Below are 26,508 nucleotides of genomic sequence, written 5' to 3'. Positions count from 1 at the left end.
TAATTCTCTCACTGGGTGGCAAGTCTTAAGTCATGGGCCAAGCCTGATTGACATCAATGAGGTTGGAAAGTATCATTCCCTAAGTGAAGGAAACAAACTTTGAACAAGAGTTATTTTGCAAACTAATACAATAGACCATACAGGGGACTCAGAATTTTTACCTTGTGGGGTTAGGGTACTGGAAGGTCTTATGGAAATTCCCACCAACTTCAGGCAATAGTCACCACTTCAGTTGTTGGCAGTCACTCATCATGAAATAGAGGATTTATATTTCAATCACGTGAATGTCAGAAGTCAAGTCCTACTAGCCTGGGGCTGCCCTTAGCACTTCTGGAGTCCTGTGTTCAATACTCTCTGGAGGAGTGCACTCAGGATGAGGAAAGGATCCCAATCCTGGCTTATCAAGGGAGGGGGAGCATAGTGTATACAACCTAGGGAGCTTGTGTGTGTTGTGGGAGGAGGGGACAGAAAATCACAAAAAAGCATCAGGTGGAAAAGGGATAATATGTGGCTTGCATATACTCTTCCTTTTCCTAGAAAGGTCATCTCCCTTCACTCACCTGGCAAAATCCAGTTCAACATTCCAGGCTGAGCACAAGTGTCTTGTCCCTCAATAAGCTCCCATTGATTCACTCAAGTGGAGATGTTTATTACTTCTGTTGCGCACTTATTACTCCCAGAGTAAGTTTAAGAAAGTGCTCATCACACAAATACAGTTATTTACCTACTTGCTATCATAGGTGGAATTGCATCCCTGCATGAAAGTTCCGCTGGAGTCCCAACCTCCAGTGCCTCAGAACATGATCTTATTTGGAACTAGCCTTTTCAGAGGTGATCAAGTTTAAATGAGGTCCTTCATCGTTCTGGCGGGCCCTAATTCCATATGACTGGTGTCATATCGACAAAGGGAAATCTGGACATAGAGAGAGACATACTGAAGGAGAATGTAATGTGAAGGTGAAGGCAGAGGTCAAGGTCATGCCTCAACAAGTCACGGAATACTGAAGACATTAAGCCAAGGAAGGGGCATGAAACAGATTCTCCCTTGTGGTCCTCAGAAAGACTCAACCCTACCAATACTTTGATTTTGGGCTTGTAGCCACCAGAACTGTGAGGTAATACAGTTTTGTTGTTTAAGCTGCCCAGTTTGCAGTACTTGGTTATGGCAGCCCTATCAAACTAGTACACTTGCCTACACATCTGTTCCCCCAAATCCACCCCCACCAAATCCCTCCCAAATTAAGTCAGTTCTGGAGAACAGAAATAAGGTTTTCGTTCCTTCTTTCTTTCTTTTTAATTATCCCTGATGCCTAGAAGGGCCAGGCACAGAGTTAGTTGTTGTTGCAATTATTGATCACATTTTGCATTCTCTTTGGCCACAAGGGAGAGAAAAAAGGGACTAGAAGAGGAACTTGTTTTAGAAGAACAAGTTGGAGCTGTCTGGAGAGCAAAAGATGACAAGTAGTGAGATCCATGTCCCTGAAGGTGTCCAAGCATCGGCAGGCTGAAGGAAACCTTGCTTAGGGTTGGTTCTATGAGAATATTGAGAAATAGCTTTGCTGGTTGTAATCTTCCAGAGATTGGTCTATTGATCAGTATTTTGGAAGCTGAGTGAGTCAGAACCAGGCTAGGTGTCGCCCTTGTGTAGCTGTTGAAGATAGTGTGGGAGAGTGGGGTGTGTGTTTTGAGCAAGAGCTTGGTTCAAAGTGCCAATTTCTCTTCACCAGCTAAGTCTCGATCAGCCTTTGTCAGAGCTCAATCTGCCTGTGAATTTGCCTGGAATCTGTTCCCAGCAGCACCATCTGTTTGCGATTGTCCTACCATCTGACCATTTACCCTTTGTCAACTTCCTCCTCCGGGCACTCCCACTGCCAGTTGGAATCCACCCATGGAATCCACCCATTGTCCATCTTGGATAAACTGAGTCTGGAGAAAGACAGGACAGGAGAGAAGGGAAGAGGTGGGAGATGTTCCAATGTGCTAGTGTTCTTGGCCAAGAGGTGTCTGGGAAGCCCCACTAAGCCTTCACACAGAACCTGGAGAGAGAGCATGTGGCCCAGCCAGAGCCATATTGTGCCCCAGGCAGTCTGATGGCTCCACAAATAATATTGATGCCTTTTGTTTGAAAACTCTTTGTGGAGGTTTCCCATTTCCCAACAAACCACGCTTGATGTTGGGCCTCCCGCAAGCCACTTTGCCTTTTGCACAGTCCCGTGGCCAACTGTGCAGGCAGATGAGGGCCCCTGAATGCTAATGAGGGAAATGGTTGGCATTCCTAAGGCACACCCGACTCTGGGAACCCCGCCTTTGTTGCTAAGGAGCATTGGAACTGTAGCTGAAAGGCTCTTAGAAGAGAGGGGAGTGAAGAGAGGGAGAGAAGAAAGGAGAGCATTTGTTTTCAGAGCTTCACAGTTGTCTGGCCAGCTCCAAAGCTGTCCAATTTCTGATCCCAATTAGAATATCAAACCCCCTGTTATTGTTTCTCTTAATGATCTTGGGAAATTCCTCAGAAGAGTCAGCAAGCACTTAGCAAACTCTTTGGACTGCACCATCTCTACAGTTGTGCTTCTGGTGGTGTGAACATACCATGCCAGAGTCCTGAAAACCACCTTTGTTCCAGTTCCCAGAAGGCAATGATGAAGCTGGAGGATGAGAAGAGGGCGAAAAGCTGTTGAGTTTTCAAAATGTACCTGTGGGGGCTCCTCTTAGCAGATGATTGCCAGGTGCCCACTCGGCGGTGCGCCTGAGTTCTGCGCTGGTCACAAAGACAGGAAGATCTTGTTCCTGGCTTGCAGTCACCTCCAGACTTGCTGGGAGCGACACACCACACATGCTAAAGAGAATTGTATGGGTTATTTGCTCTAACTGTGGCCAACAGCACTGAGGAACTTGGAGTTATGCAAGACTGGGTTCTAATCCTGGCTCAGTCACTCACATCTATAAGTCCTTAAGCAGGTACATACACTGCCCTGAGCCTGTGTTACTCCCCTGTACAATGGGCATGGTAATGCCAACCTCGTTGGTTCACTTTGAGGAGTAAGTACAAGACAGAGAATGACAGACAGGGATGTGGAACACATATTCTGTGCCCTCCAGGACCACGCAGTCGGTGAACCATCTGTGGGCTTGGAAGATGTCTGTACCTGGAAAAGACATTCAACCATTTGGCCCATTGGATGGGGTAAAATGAAATCCCATATAAGACTAAAATAAGCTAGTTTCCCCTTATGGAGCATGTCTGTGTGCCAGGCATAGTGCTGGGCAATTTGCATGTATTATCTCATTTAATATGAATGATGCTCTCAGGTAAGTAGTGACTTGTTCAGGGCCACACAGCTGGGAAAGAGTCTGCGCAGCTGGTGAGAACCTGCCTCTGTCATCCTGTGCCCTTTCCATCCTTAAAGCCTGAGGTTTCTGGGGGAGTTGGGACATACCTAATTGACACCAAGCACCTCCAGAGCACACTGAAGGTTAACCAGTCCACTATCCATAGACACCCATTTAGGAAGGTTTTTTTTTGGAGGACACTGGTGACTGATACCAGACTTTCCCAACACAGTGTTTATTAGAAGTTCACAATGACACAGCTCTGAGAAAAAAAGGAGAAAAGTAATAGACTTTCTATAAGTAAACCATGAAATTCCACCATAGAGATCATAATGATATTGTGAACCATAACGACTTCCTAGCACTTAGTAATTTTCCATCCACCAACTTCCCTCCCTAATGCTCCTTGTCTATCAATTCCCACTTTTTGTTGTTGAATTTAGAGTGGAGCCCAATATCTCTCCCCTACTGCAAAACTCCACTGTGGTGGTTCCTATAACTATTGTGATAGTTTTGAGTAAAACCTACCTTATGATTTTAACAAGAGTCAGAATAATTTTTTCTTTAAGTCAGACAGACAGACAGACACACACACACACACACACACGCACACACACACACACCCCTCTTGGGGTAAAGCAGTGGAGAATTCCAGGTAGGAGATGATGCAAAAGCAATTGATACTTTACTCTAGAAGGCAGATACATCTCAAAATTTGTTCTTGCTGTAATAGTGGCCTGACCTCCCTATGCCATTTCACATAGACCATTGTTCAAAGTTCTTTGGAAGCTTCCTGAATGTTCAGCAGCTAAGGGACATAAAAAGGGTATATCTTTATTACATGCAAAGAACTGTCCAAATGGCATTGCTTTCAATGTTTATAACAATCCTACAAACAAATGCAATTGCTTCTGTTTTATAGATGAAGGAACTGAACTCCAGGGGGATTAAGCAACTTGTCAAGGCTACCACCCACTAAGTGCAAGAGCCAGATTTTGGCGCCTATTTATTCTTTTTCTACTCTCTGAGGAAATATGGGGGGTGAGGTGATAGGGTGACTGTGGATCTAGATCTGGTAAAGGTTACCCCACTTATAGAAGTATTCATTCAGTCAAGACTGTAGTACAGGTTGTGCTTAACCTGTGGTCACACAGCTCTGGTGGCACCTTTCATGCTGCATTCTATGTAAATGCAGCCCCCTGCATTTGTGTAGCTTGGTGATGCTGAGGCTACTTATCAAAAACTATACTAGATATTGGATATTAAGAATTGGGCAAGGGAAAGTCATTGTTGTTCAGGACCTTATGATTTTGTCTAATAACCCCAACTTCAGGTTTAGGAACTTCTTTTACCCAAACTGCCTCTCCAACTCACTTACTCCCAGAGATGAAGGGTAAAGTGAGATCTTCTCAGTATCATTTGACCAGTCCTTCACAGGAAACACGAACCTTCTGGCAGATGTTAACTGACACAACCCAACAGCTTTCTTGTCCTCACATCTCTGAGCCTGTTTCCTAATTTGTGAAACAGAGAGGTGAAACCTGTCTTATTTGTCAGAGATAGATCAAACAAAATATGTCAGGTTCCTCAAACACAATAGTTGCTCAAGGCATATTAAATTTTTTGACCTACTATTCTAATTATCCTTACTTGGCATTTTGGTAGAACGAGAAAGCCGTGTCTATTTGCTTACTCTTTTGACCTAAAAGGCAGCTAGAAAGTCCAAGGGGTTCTAGAAAGGGTAGCCCATCGGCTTCAAGAGTCATTTTTCTGGACAACTCAAGGATTATAAAAACCAAAGCAGGTCAGACTAGGAGACCTTAGAGAGCATTTATTTTAGTGGATCCAAATAGTTTTGTTCTTGAGGTCTTGTCTATAAGAGCACATGAAGCACCTCATTTGATAACATGGATAGAAAGGGATGCTCAGAGGCCTTTCTGTTTGATTTTCCCCTTGACCTAACTTGTTCATTTTGTCTGGCACACAGATTGGAAACTCAGTACCCTGATCACCCAGTATTAGCGATGGTGTTGGGACCACATTGTCTCTGAAGCTCCAGGTCAGTGTCTCTTCAATGAGCTCATGCTACCAGTAAGGTGTGATATGTGCGTAACTGTGTGCTATGTGAGAGGTGCAAAGTCAGGGGGGATGTTAAGAACAGAAGAACTATGGGAACTGATGGAAAGTTCCACCTGGTTTTCCTGTCCAGGCAGAGCAAAGGATGTTACCTATTCCCAAAACCCTTTTTCCCAAGAAGTCCTTCCTCAAAACTTCTATCTGAGACTTTTGGAAAATACCCCTGGAGACAGTGTAACATTGTTTAGTTTTGTACTGCCAAAAATATTGGAGTTGTTCAGAAAACCTCACTTGAAATGGTTCTTCTACTGCTTAAGATTAAGATAGTGTATTGGTAATACTCTTATTTTTCTTCTAATGTAGAAATCCTTCCTAGAATAATGACCAGGAGAAGGGATGATTTACCTATCCAAAAACGATGTTTATGGGTCTACTAGGTTCCAGGCACTGTGGGGAAGTGGCAACATGTAATGTGGTTTTTACTATGTGGAATTGTGGGGTTTGAAACAACAGTTTGATTAGCAATGTAGGAAAAAATCAAACATGTAATATTAATAATAAGCTTTATTAAAACAGAAGGAGATTCTAAGTAGCTGGGTTCTTGCCACATCAAAAGATAAAACTAGGTTTCCTCTGACCACTTTGAGCTGCTTATGAGCGAGCATCATAGCCAGAAACCAAGTCCAAATCAAAAGCATCTACAATAGCTGCATCGGCCTGCACTCTGACAATGTCTCCGCCACTATACTCAGGCTGGGGAGAAACACGTGTCTGGGTAAAAAGGGAGATAAGGGAAACATCTGTTCTCACAATATGGGCTTGTTATCATAGCTCCTTTAAGTACCGCAGTGCTGGCTCCAAGAGCATATTTTCTCCCAAACGGAATCTGCGCAAGGCCTGGTCGATTTTCCGAGGGCTCAGGGACAGGTTGTAAATGAGATTGTAGTTGTGAATGAGGCGTCTGGCTCGTTCCTTCTCCAGAACTCCTGTGATTGGATTGGGTAGGTGGAAGGTTTTTTAAAGAGGACGGAGGGAAAACAGAGAAAACTATATATTAGCTTGAATGACTTCCAGGTAAAGGCTAAATGATAATATTTTGCAACTTTAAGCTTCTTAAAAATCAAGTGGCATCTTAAAAAGTATTTGTACTCGTGGGTATGCATTACAGATTTCAGGAAGAATCTGAGGGTGATTTCAGGGGAGAGAGAACAAGATGGGATCCAATAAGATTCACAGAAAAATTCTAAAGCAATTTAGCTTTTCTTTGTAGCTTTAAAACTTGTAAAGCCAATTTTTGAAACACTGGGGGTGCCTAGCAGAAGTAATTTCTAATTGTCTTGAGTTCATTTTATCTTGTTAAAGTCTCCAAACATGCTCCTAAGCATGCAGGGATTAAACAACTTAATTTTAAAATGCATTTCTCTAAATGTATTTATAGATGTTCCTTGGTATCCGCAGGGATTGGGTCCATGATATTCCCCTCCCCAACAGTGATACCTACACCCATGGATGCTCAAGCCCCAACATAAAATGGAGTGGTGTTTGCATCTAACCGATCCATATTCTCCCATGTACTTTAAACCATCTCTAGATTACTTGTAACACCTAATACAATGTAAATACAGCGTAAATAGTTGTTATACTGTGTTTTAAAATTCTTAATGTTTTTTGTCGTCACGTCATTATATTTTATGTCTACTTTTAAAAATATTTTTGATATGCAGTTGGTCGAATCTGTAGTTGCGGAGTACAAAGATGCGGAAGATTGACTGTCCTGTGACTCCCTCCAGCTTGCTGTGCAATCACAGGTAAAGCATCTAACTTCTCATAGCTCAGAGTTTGAATCTGCATAACAGAGGCGGTAACGTGTATGACTGCAGGATGTGCTCTGGTGCCCACACATTATATATGCTAATACCAATGTCAGTAAGCTTTCCATGTTAAGATTGGATAGATTTTGATGGCTGTTGGGAGGAGTTGCATTGTAGATCACGGCATCACTGAAGATCCATAACTCACTCATAAGCCCCTAATTGCAAGTTTCTATGTGTCAGATACTGTGCTTGGGAATACAGAGGATTTAGAGAATTATTCTGCTACCTCTGGAAGATCTCTGACCCATGGGGGAGAGAAGTTATGCAGAAAATTAACTGGGATACAACAATAATAATTATAATAACCAATATGTAAATATAAAATTCATTATGTCCCAGGAACTGCTCCAAGCATTTCACCAATATTAACTAATTGAATCCTTACAATAACCCATTTCACGAGGGAGAAACTAAAGCCTAGAGACTGCAAGTCTCTTGATTGCCTAAGGTTAACCACTACAGGGAAAGAGATTGCTTCAAGTAGGGGTCATTTTTTTTTTTTTGAGTCAGGGTCTTACTCTGTTGCCCAGGCTGGAGTACAGAGGCACGATCATGGTTCACTGTAGCCTTGATCTCCTGTGCTCAAGGGATCCTCCCACCTAAGCCTCATGAGTAGCTGGGATTGCAGGTATGTGCCACCACTTTCAGCTAATTTTTTAAATTTTTTGTAGTGATGAAGTTTCACTATGTTCCCAGACTGGTCTCGAACTCCTGAGCTCAAGCAATCCTCCCCCTTAGGCCTCTCGAAGTGCTGGGATTATAGGCATGTGCCATTGTGCCTGGCCTCTTTTACTCTCCTTTATGTGTGCAAACTATAAGAGTGATGGTGAAATTCTTTCTTAAAGAATCCAGAGGCAGTGCCTTGTCATTTTGCAGAAAGCCACTACTAGTCCATTAGAGTTGGGCAGTGGTAGATACCTATCATCTCAGTTTAAGATACAAAATATGACTCATGTTTAAATGTGCGAGTACTATTGAGCATGGTTCCACCCTCTCAACTACTCTCTAGTGGTTATTCTTAACAGTAGGCCACAACAGTTGGGGTCCTAATTTATTCTGTTCTATTCCAGTATGTTCATTTTCTATTCTGTTCTGGTTTATTCATTGCCTATTTATTGTTTATCTCTCTCATTAGAACAGTGGTCCTTTCATTTATGTAAACCTCATTCTTTGAGTTGGTCAATTGCATCTTCGAAGTTCTCTGGATACGATGGCTGCTCTCAGTCCTGCCTAGGTTTGCTTCCTTTGGCCATTTCCCCTCACCCTGCCTCTGGAAATATAAGACATGGATTTGGAATAAGTTTATGACTGTAAGAAAAAAGAAATTAGCGAGGTATGGTGGCATGCACCAACTAAAGTGGGAGGATCATTTGAGCCTGGGAGGTCGAGGATGCAGTGAGTCACGATCATGCCACTGCATTCTAGCCCAGGCAACAGAGTGAGGCCTCTGTCTCAAATAAATAAATAAATAAATAAATAAATAAATAAATAAATAAATAAATGTCAAAAGAAGAAAGAAAGAGGGAAAGAAGAAAGAGAAAATAGGGATAATTAAATTGTGCAAAAATCAATAAAATATTAAGTTCACACAGTATCCAGTGCTAGTAAGCACTCAATAATGTGAAATTTTACTATAGGATAATTATAATAATTATATAATCAACATTATTTAAAAAATATATAAACACTATATATGTAATTGCTTATTATTAAAATATATGGCATTTAGTTTAGTTTATATTTTAATTAAAAATGAAAAGTTATGTTAAAAAATACATCTAGGAATCACAGTAGTATTTTCTATCTTCTAAGCTTTACCACTGATAGAAGATTCCTAGAGTCAAACAAAAAGTCCACTGAATGAATTTGTATCTGTCTAATTTACTCTGTCATTAGGGGATGTCCAGAACAGCCGCATAAAATAGCCCTTACAATCCATCTTAGTGTTGGAAAGCCTGTCCTTTCTAACCAGAACCAAAATAAAAGAAATAATAAGAATCTTTTTTTTTTTTTTTTTTTTTTTTGAGATGGAGTTTCGCTCTTGTTGCCCAAGCTGGAGTGCAGTGGCATGATCCTGGCTCACTGCAACCTCCACCTCCTGGGTTCAAGCGATTTTCCTGCCTCAGGCTCCTGAGTAGCTGGGACTACAGGCGCCCACCACCACGCCTGGCTCATTGTATTTTTAGTAGAGACAGGGGTTTCACCATGTTGGCCAGGCTGGTCTCGAACTCCTGACCTCAGGTGATCCACCCACCTTGGCCTCCCAAAGTGCTGGGATTACAGGCGTGAGCCACTGCACCCGACCATAAGAACCTTTTTAACATCAACTTCATTGTACAGTACACAAAGAACTTTCAATATTTTATCTCATTTGATCCTTTCTCAAATCTGGGATGTATGTTTTATTATTATCAGTTTTACTTTATAGATGAGGAAACAGGCGAAGAGAATGTAAGAGACTGGCTTTTACAGATCAACAACTGGTGGAGTCTGGCTTTGAATCTAAATCTTCTGATACAAAAACAAGCAAAATTGTGTGCTCTTTCTAGTATGTCATGGGACTTGGTGCAGTGGGGATTCATGGAGAGCTGGGCTTGAATTATGGCTCACCATCCTACTGGCTGTTATTTTATCACTTTGAGTTTGGCTTTCTCCTCTGTAAATAAGGATACTAATCCCTTCAGCATGTTGTTGATATGAGGATTTAGTGATGTAGTGTATGTAAAGTCCAGGCTCATGCAGAGAAATTTTTTTAAGGCTCTCATTGCATTCTCCCTCCTTGAACTCTAAAACATTTTCTATTTAGCCTTTAGTTCACTGGGAAAATTCCAAATGCAACATTCACCCAGACATTTATCTTAACCACTCTTTTTTTTCTTTAGAAAACACAACCATTTATTCATAGTCATTCCTTATCCCTTCTCCTCAAGTCTATTTTGTTGACAACCCCCATTAGAGAATAAGCACAGTAGGTTCCCAGAAGCACTGATGTGATGATGGATGGCCTGTCCTCATCCTGGATGAAGAACATGCTGGCCTACATATTTCTTTGCACATAATAAAGAATAGTGATTCATCCATGGGCAAAGCAGGTATCATCTGCTCAGCATCTAGAATGGGGCTATGGTGGTCTGCTAAGTACTGTGGGTTAATAAACCAACAAAGTGACCTCAGTTAATCCTCTTTCCTCATCAAAGACAGTTGTAGATTTTCCCAGATCTGGCTGACACATTCCTTGGCTGTTGAGGAACTAATGAATTTCATGGAAACAGAGAAAACAGGCATAAATAGTGAAGAGGCCATGAGAAAGGCATTTCAAATCTGTCGGAATCTGCCTCCAAAGTCAACAAACTCCGTTTTTCCTCTGAACGGTTCAGAAGCATGAGAAAGCTCCCAGTCTTTGGAGAGTGTCTTAGCAACTAAGTTTATGATCCATTATCCACTATCACAAGTAAGCATTTGTTTCTTTCGAAATGTCATTTTTAAAAAATGTTTTGTTATTGCTTGTAACCTCATCACCACTCTCATAGCCCTGGTATGAATACCCAGACTCAGGGTTATTTCAGCAAACTTTTCATCTCCTTCTCTTCAGTACCTTCCCTAAATCATCCATCTCAGTTTGCATTATGCCCTCATCTGCATGTATGTTTGCATACTGGGTAGAGAATGAAGCCTCATCCTATCCCTCAGGGTTCATAATAGGTTCTCAACTTTACTGCATGTCGAACGTGCATCTCTAGTCCTGTCTTGCTACTTGCTTCTCTATCATACTCATCCGTACTTTCTAACTTTTGCAGGAGGTGACTTCAAACTCGGGATGACCTGTCCAACTATCCAAATTCTACCTGAAGTCTCAGCTCAAGTTCTCTCTCTCCCTTGGGTCTCTCTCTCTCTCCTCTCTGGGTCCCCAGCCTCGCACTGAATGGTGAGCCTCATTTCATACCTTCACTTTTCTTTTGACTCTTGAACTCTTATTTGTGCCTTCATTTGTCTCAAACTCTTGGGCTCAAGTGATCTTTCCATCTCAGCTTCCCAAAGTGCTAGGATTACAGGCATGAGCCACCATGCCTAGCCATGTGCCTTCATTTGTAATAGCTAATGTTGTGTTTTAATTTTGTTTGTTTACTGGCATTGAACTATTGCTGGTCTCTGTGTCTTACCTAAAGGTAAGCTCCTTGGGGCCAGAGACCATGTCTCATCTTTTCCAGTTTTCCTTTTGGTTCAGCCTCTAACACAGTGCTGGGCCCATAACAGATTTTTAATAAATAACTGTATAATTCAACCAGATGAATCTTTCAATTAAAAATTTCAGGTTTTTTTTTTTTCTCTTTGGTATAATTATTAAGAGTCCTTGGATTTTATATGGCAATTATACTTCCTGTGGTCTAGAATTAAGTTGCTTTGGAAATTCAAAGCAAAACAAAAACACACAAAGAGAATGAAAAGACAGACATTGCTATTGTCATATGATTACTTCTAGATAGTACTAATGTGTACACCAACTCTTCATTGAAAACAGTATGTAAGTAAATAAGACAGTTTGGGACAATGTGCTTTTCTATCTGCTCCCTCTTTTCCCAGCACTCTGACCTGGTTCTAGACTTCATTCTCTCTTTCCTTTCCACTTTCCCTTATTTCACTTTCTCCTTCATTCTGCACATAGTAATCAAGGATCCTTCTGAAGTACAACTTCATTACACCACTCCTCTGCTTAGAAACTCTCCGTGCTCTCATTATATTTGAATTGACTCCAAATTCCTTGATCTGGCATTTAAAATGTTTCAATATCTGGCCCCATTCTTTATTTCCATCTTTATCATTTAACATTCTTTTTAATAGCCCCTATATTGAGTACCCTGCACTGAGCCTCACACACAGCATTTGCACCTTTGCCAGAAAAGGCTACTTCATTCCTTTGTGACCAAACTGCATTTTAAGTTAAATGATCAATTTAACATGAACAAAGTCTTCCATGATGACCCCACCAGGAAGAAATTCACTTTTCTCTGAATGCCCCCAGAGCATCCTCTAACAGCATTTGTCACCATCTATCTTGGATTTGGTTATTTACGCACATTGGCTCATGTATTTGTTTCCTCAAAACAAAACTGCGCAAGGTGCCAGGGATAATAAAGGAATATAGTCTACTGGTGAGATGGTAATAAGTCCCCAAATAAAAATATATAATATGTTGCATATGATGATGGATGTTAAAGAATCCTAAGAAGCCACAGGAAAGTTGACCTAGATCTGTCTGGGAGTCTCAGGGGAATTGTGTTTGAATTCAAACATAAAAGATGTTTAGGGGGACAAGATGGGGAGTGGGTGGGGGGTGGGGTAGGTAGAGAGGAAACAAAGAGCTCAGATGAAAGACTGGGAGTTATAAATGGCACAGGCATGTGTGAGACAAGGCCTGTTTGAAGCAAGGCAAGTTATTCATTATGACTGGGCAGGACGTGCTGAGAGAATATCAATAGTAGGAGAAGAGATTGGCCAGGTAGATAGGGACCAGACTTTGCCTTGCTAAGGAGTTTGGAGTTCATCCTCTTATCAGCGGGGTGTCTCTGTGGTGTTTTAATCAGAATTATAAAATTGGATTGTGGGTTTACTTTTTGGAAGTAGGGTGTAGGAAGCATTGGGAACACAAAGAAATTATAAGGAACCTGGTATGGGATTCCCCTCTGATTCGTCTTCATATTTCCAGATTGTGCTCAGCACAGTGCAGGGCACATGATTTATACATTAATTGTATCATTTGTTCAAGAGGCAAAAGAAAATGAGGTGCCTACTTTTAAACTAGAGCACAAATAGAAAGCTATACCAGCTTTACAATTCATACTTCACCTGTGTTACTCAGATCACACAGGTAGAGGGCATTTTCCAGCTTCCTGAACCTGTCTATCCACGTCTCACATTCTTCAGCCTCATTCTTCACAGCTGGATTCATGAAGGGCTGGGAGACTGGCCTGATCTTTAAAGGTTTCAGAGGATCTTTGCGGGCTGAAGTTTCAGCAGGAGAGCTTTCTGGCTGCAGCTCCTCTTCTGGAATTTTCTACCAAAACAACAAAAGCATTGGCAACACATTCACCACCCAGAGCTTCTCCAGTCTCTTGGCCAAAGATGAGGCCACACAACTAGCAAGACTTATTGCAAGGTTTGACTTTGGAAAGCTAAGAGGACGAGCTTCAAATCTTCAGTGCCACAAGATTGTATCTGCCAAATCTTGGATACAAACATGTTAAGTGTGTGTGTCTGAAGAGAAGGATGACATCATGATGTTTATTCAGTTTTCATTTTTGACTTGCATGAAGCAAAGAACATTGTAACTGACTGAGGCTTTTCATGATGTTCTACTCTGTTTTGTACTAGTGGGGTCTGCAGGGGGTAGACTTCAGACAACGCTCATACTTCTTGATAGAAATACCTCTGGGTCACAAGTGTGAGGTTTTTGACAAAAGATGATCGAAACAATAGTGATATTATCTTAGGCTTATGGGTCCATTTTAAAGGATGCGAAAGCACTCTTAGTCTGCCGGTCCTGTTCATTTAGCAAAGGAGGCTGGGGCCTAGAAAGTACAAGGGGTTTACTAAGATCACACACATCTTATAGTAGACCTAAGACTAGAAGCAGGGCATAAAGGCTATCTCATCTTAGTGTCCTAACCTCATTGCCAGTATCAAATAGAGGTGTTTTAGGATTAAATAGACACATCAGTCCCAGCAGTGCCATATAAGGCATTCTGACCTTTACCATGTGCAGCGAGTGGGCATCTATTATTTGATCTGCCCAGCTCACCTTTTGCAGAAATTGCCCTTCCTGCTGATCCACATGGCGGTAGAAAGAACTGCCATGTTCTATCTGCATAGTTTAGGACTGGGCATCTATTGCAAAATGAGCCAAAAATCCATTGTCTAGGAATTTTGGTACTATTTGTGAGAGAAAAATGGAGGTGATTCTGTGTGAGATATTGGAACTCTAGCAGGTTTTCCCTTTTGTGTACTGCAAATGAGAAAAAGCTTGTCTGCTGAGAAAGAAAGAGAATATGAAACTGACAACAGAGAGAAGAAAAAAGATATAGGAAGTCTTGATGGTGTTAGAGTCTCTGGTTTTAGTTCATTGTTGTATTTCTGTTCTTTGGGAGCATAATATGCTTCTCTATTCTTCCAATAAATTAAGTTAGTAGAGTTGGTTTTGTTCATTGCAATGTAAATATTCCTAACTAATTCACCATAAAATTATGCCTCTAACTTTTGTATACCATCTGTATTCCCCCAACTTTCAAATGTCTGAATTTTTCCAATTTTGTACCTTTGCCTCAAACTTCTCATATATAAGCTGTGAGAATCCCAGAGACCTAAAGAATTGTAAGTGCAATGAGAAGCCAAATTCTGAGTTGGTTAACAAACATGGATTAAGCTGCTGCTGGGGAATGTAAAGAATTCTTTTGTTTGAGATCATGGAATGCTATATGAAATTGTACCCACATGGATGACAAACAACCAGTACATTTTAAGGAATTCCTATAAAAAGAATTCTACTTTGATAAAATCAATTTTGGGAAAAGCAGAAAGTTTTTGTACAGCAAATTAGAATAGTGATTCTTCTTTTTTTTTTTTTTTGAGATGGAGTCTCGCTCTGTCACCCAGGCTGGAGTGCAGTGGTGTGATCTCGGCTCACTGCAACCTCCGCCTTCCAGATTCACGCCATTCTCTTGCCTCAGCCTCCCGAGTAGCTGGGACTACAGGTACCCGCCACCACGCCCGGCTAATTTTTTTGAAGTTTTTAGTAGAGACAGGGTTTCACCGTGTTAGCAAGGATGGTCTCGATCACGTGATTCTCATACTTTGTTTAGAGCATTGGACTACTTTAGAAATCAGATGAAAGCTTTAGAAAATCTGACCAGACTAATACACATTTGCATACATTTTTTGATGGATAATTTTAGAGAGATCACAGGTGCCCTTGGATCTGAGAAATTAATTTTAAGTAGTTTTATATTTCTTTAGGTAGTTCAACACTCTCTCTTTGACCACTGAAGACAAGGGAAAGGGGAGATTTGTAGGGATCTGAATCAGACTTAAGCAAGTAACTAACAATGTAACTAACATATCCTTCACTGTCTTGGTCCCACTGTATCTGGATGAAATTCACATTCCTTGGCCTGGCACACAAAACTATTTATATTCTAGTTCTTGCTTATCTTCCCAGCTTATCTTCTTTTAGTCCTATATACATATCTTCTTCTTTGGCCACAAAAAACCTGAAAAATTGAAGCTGTTTTATACCTTTTTGCCATTATAATGCTGTTACCTCTGTTCTAAAAGCCCTTCTTGCCTTATATGCCTTGATTGTTTGGGTTCTTACTCATTCTTCAAGACTTGGCTAATTGTTTACTTCCTGTGGGAAGCTTTCCCCAACAGCCCCAGGCTGGGCAAGATGTGAATCTTTGTAGCTCCCCAACCCATCACAGCACTCCTACTGGATGTTGTCTATGTCTGCTTCAAGTATTACCTCTACCAGAGATCCAGAGGCTGGGCCTGTGAGATAGTTTTTAATGTGTCCTTGAGGTCTGGCTAGTGACTGGCACACAGTAGACTGTCAAGACATGTTTAATGAATGAATAAGTGAATGAATGAATGATTTCCTCGGGGACAATAAGCAACTTGCTTTACTGCTTTACCAGACCCCTGCTTCAATTTCCCTTTCTAAAAAGTGGGACAATCAATTCTGTTTGTGCAGGAATGTGAGAAGAATCAATTATCACAGAGATGCAATAAATTCCTTAAACAAGAGGCAAAATAAAAGAGCAAAGTATATTTTTTATAATCTTATTCACAACAGACTTAACACTCAAGGAGAAAAGCATTTGCTGTTGTTTCTTGCATGGCAAGAGGCTTGCCAAAATGGGTACTATTTTCTAAAATATTTCAACGTGTGAAGTGCATGAGGAGGCCTCCCGTCATTTTAAGATGAATTATGTTCTAATCCGGGCATTTAAAAAACAACAACAGAAAAACTCAGGCTGTTTTTCAATTCTGTCTACAACTTCTTCTGGCTAAATGCTGGGAATATTAAAATGGGTTTTAACTGCTTGCCAGATTTTTTTTTTTCTTTCTTCTTTTTAATCAGAGAGGCTATTACATTTTAAAATGTGATGTCTGGGGAAAAGGTCACCCTTAGTTTCTGGAAGTTGAAATTAAGATGTTAAAATAGATTTCATAACCACTCTTTATTTTCATGGCAGTTTGTGAATCGGTCACAAGATTTGGAAGGACACCCAGACATGTGCTGTGCTACAAGTCTGATTTCTTGGGGCAGGTGGCAAGCCCATCACCAAGTGATGGCAATAGGTCTCTGCAAACCAGCAAGGACAGAAACTAACCCACACTCGAGTTCTTTTGCCTCCTTCTTTGCCCAAGGAGAATCTTGAAGTCAAAGATAGTCTGACATCAACGGTTTGGGAGAAAATCAAAACCCACAGGAGAGAGCCCCATCCAGCATCAGAGAAAAGGCCAAGTATCCATGAAAACCTTCCCCCAAACTCTATATGCTCCAGGTGCATACCATATGTTCAGTTTTGCTTTGAGACATCTCAGGGACTTCAGGCTCCGTTGGAGGGGCTGGGGCTTTCTTTTCATTCTTCCCTGAACAAGAATGAAAAAAAAAAAAAAAAAAAAAGGAAGGGTTTAGCTTCGTCTCTTCGTTTAATACATACATATACACCAGTCAACAACAACAACAACAGAAATGGAGGCTTTGCTCTGTGGTTGGCACTGTGTTAAGTAATGGGAACACTCTGATGAGTGAGAAAAACCTGGTTCCCACCTTGGTGGACCTTAGATTTGGAAGTAGATGTTAAACAATGACTCTAAATTATTACTTAGTCACAAGTTACTATAAATAAAACTAAAGAAAAATATGAGAAAATAGGAAAGTGTTTAAACTTATTTGGGACAGGGGTAACAGTGGTGGGGGTTTTGGAGGAAGTGACACAAATTCACAACCTGAAGGATTGGTTTTAGTTGTGTTTGTAGCACTTATCACTACTGAAGAGGAGTTATCCAGGCAAAGATGATGGTGGTGATGCACACAGAGCAGAGAGTTCTAGAAAAGCAGAGACGACAGCTTGTAGCAAGGCCCTAAGAAAGGCTTTTATAACTTAGGGAGTTGAAGGGATGTCTTCCTGTGGTCCTGCCTCTTAAGAACCTCTGTCCCTCCTTTTACACACATGTGCATCCAAAGGACCACGCACAACCTTTCTCATCTTCCTTCCTTGCTCCTTTCAATGGTCAGTGGTACTGGACGGGAAGAGGTTGAACAGCCTCATCCCTAATCCAGTGGGTTCTGTTTTCCAGGCACTACTTGCTGCAGGCTGCTGCCTTCATGAATAGAAGAGATTTCCATGGGATGCGGGCAAAACACAAACAAACATTAAGACCTGTGGAAATCCTCTAAGCCTTACTGTAGGTATCCTTCACTGATCACTCAGTACCTTCCATCTGACTTGGTGACTTATCTATTTCGCAAGTCTGTGTGATGACCATACAGCACAGGTTTCTGGGAGCCTCAGCTTTATTATTCAGTGCATAATTCAGATATGCCATTAACAAATGCATATTATTTCTAAATTGAATCTCACTGTTTTTAATAAGAATGATTTAATCAATAAATTTTAAACAAAAGAGACAGTGTACCATAGTGGTTGAGTATAAGCTCTGGAGCTAGATGCCTTGGCATTGATTCCTGGCTTTGTTCCTTGTTAGCTGCATGACCTTGAGCAAGTTAGTTGGCCTCTCTGTGCCTCAATTTCCTCTTCTGTACAAAGGGGATAATGACACCTATAGGCTATTGTAAGGATTAAATGGACTAGAAAGTGTAAAGCAAGTATCTGAAACACAGCAAGTGTTCAGTAAATGTTAACTAATAGTGTTATCTAGGTAAGGATGTTTTTATAAATAAATTCACATACCAATTTAAAAGTTTTTATTATACAGACTTTTAGTATCACATTTATGAATCATTACGAAAGTTCTGCCTCAGTTTCTTGATGAAGGAGACATGTGATTTCATAATCTTCTTTGAAGCCCCAGCACCCCTCATTAGAATTAAATACCCAATGAATGCATGTTGACTAAATGAATGATCATGTGTCCTAATACACAGTTAGAAAATAAAGTCACTAGATATTTAGTGCCATTTTTCCAATTTCTTTTCTAATCCTGGGAGAGGAGTGATTTTTCTCTGTATTTCTTTATTCTCTCATATCTACCCCAGATGCTATATAGAGCAAACCTTAATAGTGGCTAAATGAAGACTATGATGGCATCCAGTTAGGGTGGCCCCTTCAAGGCAGATCTTATTTGATCTGTTGAACGTTTAAGTTGTCATGAGAACCCATCATCACCCAGTAGCATTGGCTACTGCTTATTTCAACCACTATGTGAAAGAAAAGCTTTCTGTTTATTATAAAAGGTTCAAAATACTCTGAATCATACAGCTCTCCTGTTAAAGGGATTCTTGAAGCAGTATGTGAGGAAAGGGGAGGAGATGAACAGACAGACCTAACATCTAACCCTGATTCTTCTCTTTGCCAGCTTCAAGCTTCTGGGTCCTAATTCTTTCATTTGTGAAATTACAGAAATTTGCAATAATACCGTGGAGATTAAAAAAATCCTATGTAAAATACCTAATACAGGGAAGATGCTCAATTCAAGGTATTATTATCTGTTGTTGTGTTATTATTATTATGTACCCTTAAGCAAATCGAGTTTCCCCAGAGAAGAGAAACTAACATTAATTATGATGTGCCAGACATTATCCTTTTAAAAATAAGATCTAGAACCTAAACTTTGTCCTAGCCTCATTCCTCTCTGCTATCTGCATTTCTAAAACTTCCATTAGGAAAAAGTACATGCTAGTCTACTTGGTCTCCTTTAAGCTTCCCTTTCTCCTTCCTAATAGCTAATAGCATATAAAAAGGTAATGGCTTGCACATGTAAAAATTGTTTGAAAAACCTGAGGCAGAGCTATTTTTTTTTCTTTCTAACACAGCAAGAAGGATAAATAATAACCATCTGTGTAGTCTGCCAGTTGAAGATTTGTACCAGAGGAAATAAGCCAAGCTGGCTTCTAGAGATTTCCAGGTGTTGGAGGGCCAGGTTTTACAGGGTTTCCAGTGAGTTCTGATAGTTACATAGCCAGTGCTCCTGTCTGCCCTCACTAATGACTTGAAGTCAGTAGCCTTTAGCACTGGCCGCATGTTAGACCCACCTGGGCGGATTTAAAAATTAGTGCTCAGAAATAACACCAGACCAATTAAGTCAGAATCTCAGGAGGTGAGAACCCAGCTCAGTACTTTTTAAAAAATTCCCTAGGTGATTCTAAAGTAAAACCAGGATAGAGAACAACTGACTTTAATAAAAGCTTCTGGCTTCAGTGGGCCTACTGAATGAAGCTTTTGTGAGAAGAAAACTCATGTATATCAAATATCTATAAATGACAGACATTTCCACATAATCTAAAGAATTAAACCTGTGAGGTAGAAATTATCCCCATTTGACAGATGAGGAAACTGAGGCAATGAACATTTTAGTTCCCTCCTTAAGATAACAGAGGCAGGGTTACATCTGTGGCTTGAACTAATTCATTCATATAAGAAACATTTAAGTGCTTACTATATGCTGGGCACTATCTTTCCTTCATAGAGTGTGCATTCTGGTGGTGAGAACAAAGAGATGCGTCAAAGAATGTCAGGTAGTGATAAGTGCTATAAACCACAGCTAAAACCAATGATTGGGGGATGGAAAGTAATGGTAGTTGCCATTTTAGATAGAGAATTCACCAATGACCTCTTTAAAGAAGTGACATTTAAATAAAACCCTGAACAGAGGAGAAACAAGAGAGCAAGCTGTGAAAATATATGGATAAAGAGCATTGGAGGAAAATGTTACAGCAAAGGCAAAGACCATGAGGTAGGAGTGATTGGTGCACCAAGCAATAACTGAGAGCAGAGCCTGGGTGAGGCAGAATGAAAAGGGAAGAGAAATGGGTGAAGTGTTCACAGGGCTAAAAGGCCCCATGGGCCACACGATCTGACTGAAGCTGATTTCTGTGTGAGTGTGTTTGTGTGTTTGTGTGTGTGTGTGTGTGTGTGTGTGTGTGCTTTTCAGCATTCATTTTTTTTTCCCCCCTCTGGTGATTCCCTCCTTCATTATCCCCTTCTGAAGATAGCAACTATGTTTTGCTTTGTAGTAACTGCTCCTACCCCATCCCAGTGCACTATGGTTTGGTTGGATTGACTCTCCAGTTCCAAGTCCAAGCTTGATCTCTGATTAGTTTAAGTCTATCATGGTATCCTAATCACAGTCTTGGTTCAATGATGGACATAAAACTCAATCTGAGCCTCTATATGAGAAGAAATACATGCTACAGTTTCTTAGGTAGTAAAGTTCTCTCCTTCTTGGGAGAACACCTATCCAAAGAGCATGCTGTGAGGATGTGATGGCCATAGCTACCATAGCTATTTTGCTATTGCAGAATGTCCAAGTAGTTGAGGGACTACTGTATAGAGCCTGAACATGATGCCAACAGCAGGTAAGGCACATCAGAGAGTCAGAAAGAAGGCAGATCCTTGATTTTGATATTTGAATGACTAGATCAAACCGTTCTTGAAGTCCTTGCTGCTGCCAGAATTTTCAGCTAAATAAAGCAAAATCTTTATATTGTCTAAGCCAATTGCATTTGCTTTTCTGTCCCTTCAATAGATGTAGTTCTAATTAGTAACTAGTATGAGTTTTTTTTTTTTCCTTAGCAAAAGGGAGGCCAACCCTTCACCATTTTTCTGTTTTCTTGAATGATAGATGGGTATTCAAGAAATGTTTGAGGGGTGTCAATGAGCTTCTTATGCTACTTCTCATTTCCTTTGAATCTTCCCTTGTCAGCAGTCATACTGGTACTCTGCTGTTTGCTTTCTGCATGATCTTCTTCCTCTCTCTCATTCACAGGCTCCACAGTGAAGAGATTCAAATTTGAGCTCATACTTCATTTTTGTGAAATACTATTTTAGACATTAGACCTTACCATGTTTAGAGGGCCTAAGCTCTTTTTATATTTGTCTTAATGGGAGTTCATCATATTTCTTAGATCTGTGGCTTAAAGTCTTTTACTACTTTTGGAAGATTCTCAGTCCATAATTGCTTCAACTTCATCTTTATTCTCTTTCTCCTATTTTTCTTTGACTTAAGTTACATGTATGTTAGATGTTGTCACCATTTCCTATGTGTCTCTTGCATATTTTTTTTTTTGACAGGGTCTCACTCTTTTGCACAAGCTGGAGTGTAGTGGCATAACCAGAGCTCACTGCAGCCACAACCTCATGGGCACAAGTGATCTTCCCACCTCTGCCTCCCAAGTAGCTGGGACTACAGGCATGCACCTCTATGCCTGGCTAATTTCTTTATTATTTGTAGAGACAGTGTTTTACCTTGTTGCCCAGGCTGGTCTCAAACTCCAGGGCTCAAGTGATCCTCCCACTTCGGCATCCCAAACTGTTAGGACTGTGGGTGTGAGCCACTGTACCCAGAATCTTACATACTTTTAAATGTGTTACATCCTAATTTTTCATCCATGCTTCAATCTGGATATTTTCTGTTGAACTATATTACAATTCACTAGTCCTCTCATCAGTGATGTCTAATCTGTTAAACCCATCTATTGAGCTTTTAAATATTAATTTTTATAAATTTAAGTCTACATATTCCATTTGATTCCTTTTACAGATTCAAATTCTTTGCTGAAAATTCCCCATCTTGTCATTCATTTTCTTGAGCATATTAATTACAGTTATTTCAAAATCTATGTCCTGTTTTACATCATCCATGGCAATTTTTAATTGAAGCTAGACATACTATATGAAAAACTTAAGAGATTTTTGTATGATACCTCCTTTCACAGAGAGCTTTTTTCCCCCCTACTGTCTGGTAGTTCAATTTGAATTCCAAGTAAGAGTCTTTGAACAAATATTCTTTTGTATGTTATCTAATCTTCTAGTGTTCTTCCCCAGAGGTTTGGCTTGCTGGAAAGTAGTCTGTCCTTGTCATTAGTGTAAGTCACAGATATTAAGTATTTATGTGAAAATTATATGTACATTGAAAAACAAGTTCCCAGGGTTTTTATGATTCCTAATGATATAAATTTTCTAATAAAGGCAGTATATATAAAATGAGTCATCTCAATTAGGTTCATATAGCATCTTTGAGTGCAGAGGGGTCCTAGGAAAGAGAAAATTCACAGTTCTACACACCTATAAGGAATATCTTTCTTTAGTTTCTGTATAATGCCCCTCCTTCACTTTCATAATATCTACCTGTGGAGCAAAATAGTAGACAGAAAAAATGGCTCACTTGTGCTTAAGAGCATTTAATCATCATAGATCCAGCAGTACAGAAACGAGAAGAGACCAAGACATCGACTAAGTAGATAAGCAGTGAGCTATCACAACAGCAATGCAACAGCAACACTACCCCAACTCTGTGGTTCTGGAGAGTGACACATTGCCTATGAAAATTAGTGATGTGTTGCCTATTTTGTTTGTCAGACTCACAATCACCATATAAGATCAATGGGGTAGGTTTGCATTTTTCTTTTATATTTTGCCCATTTTAGAGATGAGAAAAATGAGTCAGAGAGAAATAAAATAAGTGTCCCAATATAAGGTAGTTATTTAGTTGTGTGAGACTTCAATTTATCTTTTTACATATTTTTCTGCTATTCCATATGCTATGGTATTAATTGTGTAGCCCCCCACCCCAAATTTATATGTTGAATCCCTAATCTCAAAATGTGACTGTATTTGGAGACAGGGTCTTTAGAGAGGTGATTAAGTAAAAATGAAGCTGTTAGGGTGGGCTCTAACCCAATCTGACTGGTGTCCTTATAAGAAGAGGAAATCTAGACCTATAGAGATACCACGGATGCACACACACAGAGGAAAGCCATGTGAGGTCACTCAAGTATCCACCTAGCATCAGAAGAGCTACTGCTATAGTTTTTCAGCATTCTCAGCCCTAACCACGTGTGAAACCTCAGGTCAGGTGAACAGCCACATGACATCACTTCAATGGTCTCCTCATTGAAAGTACGATGCTTTGTAAGAGATTCAAGTGCAGCCACCTTCTTAGAGTCTTAAACTATGTTGCAGTCCAAGAATCAGCTGTATGGAATCCCCTCTGAAATCCTTCCTCCAGCTGCTTGGCATTTCCGTGGAGACCCTAGAACCATCTGTGTGGTGACACTAGCTATGAGATTCTGATAATAGTACCCCTTCTTCTATGTTCCCTCAGCCTTAAGGTGGTAGCTGATTTCTACAGTTACTAGTGTCTGGGTTACCTCCCTGTAGTGGATTGAATTGTGTCCTCAAAAATATGTTCAAGTTGTAATCACTGGTACTCGTGAATCTGAGCTTATTTGGAAACAAGATCTTTTCAGATGTAATCAAGTTAAGATGAAGTCATTCTAGATTAGGGCAGGCCCTACTTAGAATGACTGGTGTCTTTATAAGATAAAGAAGAGGAACACTTGGATACAGAGACACACAGAAGTCAGAAAGGAGAAGGCCTTGTGAAAACAAAGACAGAGATTGGAGTTACACAATAAGAAGCCAAAGGAGGCCTGGGGCAGCTAGAAGCTGAAACTGGCAAGAAAGAACTCTTCTCTAGAGTGTTCAGAGAAAGCCTGGCCACGCGTACACCTTGATTTTGTATTTCCAGCCTCCAGAACTGTGAGAGAATAAACTACTATTGTTTTAAGCCACTAAGATTGTGGTATTTTGTGTGGCAGCCCTGGGAAATGAATATACTCACCATATTCTTTTTTATCCTTCAACCTTTGGATATTTACATAACCAATTCCCTTTAGTAAATTCTCTCTGCTTGAAATACCTAGTAAGATTTCTTAGGATTTTCCACCTGGATATAGACTGATAGATTTAATCCCGGACATACACACACACACACACACACACACACACACACACACATGCACATTTAGTACTTTGTATTTTGATCCAAAGGGCAATCAGTAAATGGTTGATGGATGTAGTAAATAGAAAAACTACAACAGCAGATTAATATCAATGCATATTTTTTTCACCTGTCATATTTGAAACTTGTTAATTGCTAAATATTTTCCTCAATGCATCGTTACAATTTTCACTTAATAATATGTCTTGGAAATCTTCCTGTAGCAACCCAGCCATATTATTTTACAACTGCATCATTTTATCAATTGGTTGTATTGTAATTTAATTAAATAGTCCCCAAAGGATCTTTCTGTGAATTCTGTTTTTAAAAATGTTTACCAAAAAAAAGCTACACTAAACATATATATACTCTCACAGGTTTTTCTTGTTGAGACATCAGTAGAATAAATACCCAGCTATGAGCTTCTTTGATCTAAGCGACTGTGCACTTGAAATTCTAATAAATAATACTAACGTCTGTAAATGTACTGCGTTCATCTTTAAGGGCTACCACTAGAGAATGTCTCATGATAAAATAAAACTTGGAGAATTGTGCCTTTTATGATCTAACTGGCCTAAAAGAATAGCCATTAACGTGATTCTCACTCCCATTTTTCCTTCACTGGGGAGCTATTTACATTTCTGAGAGAAATGAGATGAAACCAAACAAGCAAACCACTCAAACTAGGCAGCATAGTCAACAATAGCTGTGAAAAATGGAAGGTCTCTCTGGAGCAAAAAAATAATGGAACTCACCTGTAGGCAAATCAGATAACAAATCAGAAGAAGCTGTGCTCAGCATCACAACAAAATTCTGCCATCTGTGCAAGAAAAGGAAACAAAAATTGGTGATCAATATGATTGCCCTGAAAGAATGTCCAGTGAAGCTCTGTTTATATTGGTAGTGATACTGAATAAGCTTTTTGATACTTCTATCATTTAGGGTCCAATGCAGGAAACAGAAACTACTTTATATATGTCTATTAAAAAGGGCTTTGTTATAGGGAATTAGTGCAAAGCCATTAGAACAGAAGCTGGAGTGCGCTGCTAAGTTTAGGGTCAGACCTTAGCAGACGTGGTCCAGAGATTAGGGAACACCAGGAAAATCTGGCTGATGTCTCAGTTGTCCCTAGCTATGAAGTTGTCATCAGGCAGTACAAACTGCTTTCTGGCCACTGGAAAAACAAACACTTGCCAGTTTCTGGAGTTGTTACTGCTGTAGATATAAACAGACAAACAAACAAACAGACAAACAGTCTCTGTGCCACTGGCCTCTCCCCACTGCTTCTGACTTTCAAATTTCATGAAATTTCATCTCACTGATAGACCTTAAAACAGGTCTAGAACTTTGTGTCAAGAGGGTTTCAGAAAAGTTCTTTTTAGCCTTCACAAGTATGGAAAGCATTACAACACAGAAAAAAACATAGAAGGGGATAAATACGGGTGCTGAGTGTAAGAACACAATAGTCAGTGAATTCCCAAATGGAAATTACATTGAGTAATATGTCTGCAAGTAGAAACCAGGTAATTTAAAGCTTAAAAAGTACTTTAGCAAAGCTTTGACATTGAAAACTACTTATATTTGCTTGCCCAGCATCCATTCTCCATTTATATATAAATATGCTCTTCTCTGGGGTGACAGCTACTGGTTTCCTTTTGGATACTGTGTAGATGGGACCATGGTATGGTCAAAGTCCCATACCCTGCCCTAGCCAACGTTGTGATCTCAATCTGTTTATCCCTTCCTCTCTTCTTCCCTCCCTTGCTTCTTCTCTCTCTCCCACTGTCTCTGCCTCTATCTCTGCCTTAATGATTGGTTCTAGTCCTTCCTGAAGTTTTATTTTTCTCCGATTTTGTGTTAACTCATAACCTTTGAAAATATTTCTTTTTGCTTGTGTTAGCAAAAGACAGTTTCTGTTGCTAGCAACCAAATATCAACTAAGTATCTTTATCTTTCTCCATCTTGTCCATTAGAAGAAGTCAAGTAAAAATGAAGAGCAAGTTGGGAAATATATAGGCTTGGTTTTTAAAGAAAAGTTCTAATGTCATATGACTTTATTTTCTTTAAATAAAATGATGAGTTAAATAGGTAACTAGTTTATTTTTCTTAGACTTCATGAAGCCTTTCCTAAATATGACATGATGTTTAGAGAAATTATTTGGTCAGGACAAGTATGATATTGGGCTTTGAACATGTGGCCTCCAGAGTTTCA

At 40.0% G+C, this 26,508-nt stretch overlaps 1 protein-coding gene across 2 annotated transcripts in view; it reads right to left on the bottom strand.

The window, feature by feature from the left end:
• Window positions 1-5,888: 5,888 nt before the first annotated feature.
• Window positions 5,889-26,508, bottom strand: part of C20H1orf87 (chromosome 20 C1orf87 homolog) — an 82,550-nt gene continuing 61,930 nt past the window's right edge. Inside the window, exons 9-12 of one of the 2 annotated variants that reach the window (XM_073008121.1) lie at window positions 25,052-25,116; window positions 16,843-16,922; window positions 13,122-13,329; window positions 5,889-6,389 (exon numbers count right to left, since the gene is read on the bottom strand). In XM_073008121.1, the coding sequence (XP_072864222.1) occupies window positions 6,229-6,389; window positions 13,122-13,329; window positions 16,843-16,922; window positions 25,052-25,116 (514 nt within the window). In that variant the 3' untranslated portion in view covers window positions 5,889-6,228. The remainder of the gene's footprint in view (window positions 6,390-13,121; window positions 13,330-16,842; window positions 16,923-25,051; window positions 25,117-26,508) is intronic. The other variant, XM_007978533.3, reaches the window with a different exon arrangement.

This window comes from Chlorocebus sabaeus, chromosome 20 (genome assembly GCF_047675955.1).
Source record: "Chlorocebus sabaeus isolate Y175 chromosome 20, mChlSab1.0.hap1, whole genome shotgun sequence".
In the NCBI taxonomy this organism is placed as follows: domain Eukaryota; kingdom Metazoa; phylum Chordata; class Mammalia; order Primates; family Cercopithecidae; genus Chlorocebus; species Chlorocebus sabaeus.
Note: the sequence above shows the minus strand (reverse complement) of the source record. Positions and strands in the feature narration are given on the sequence as shown.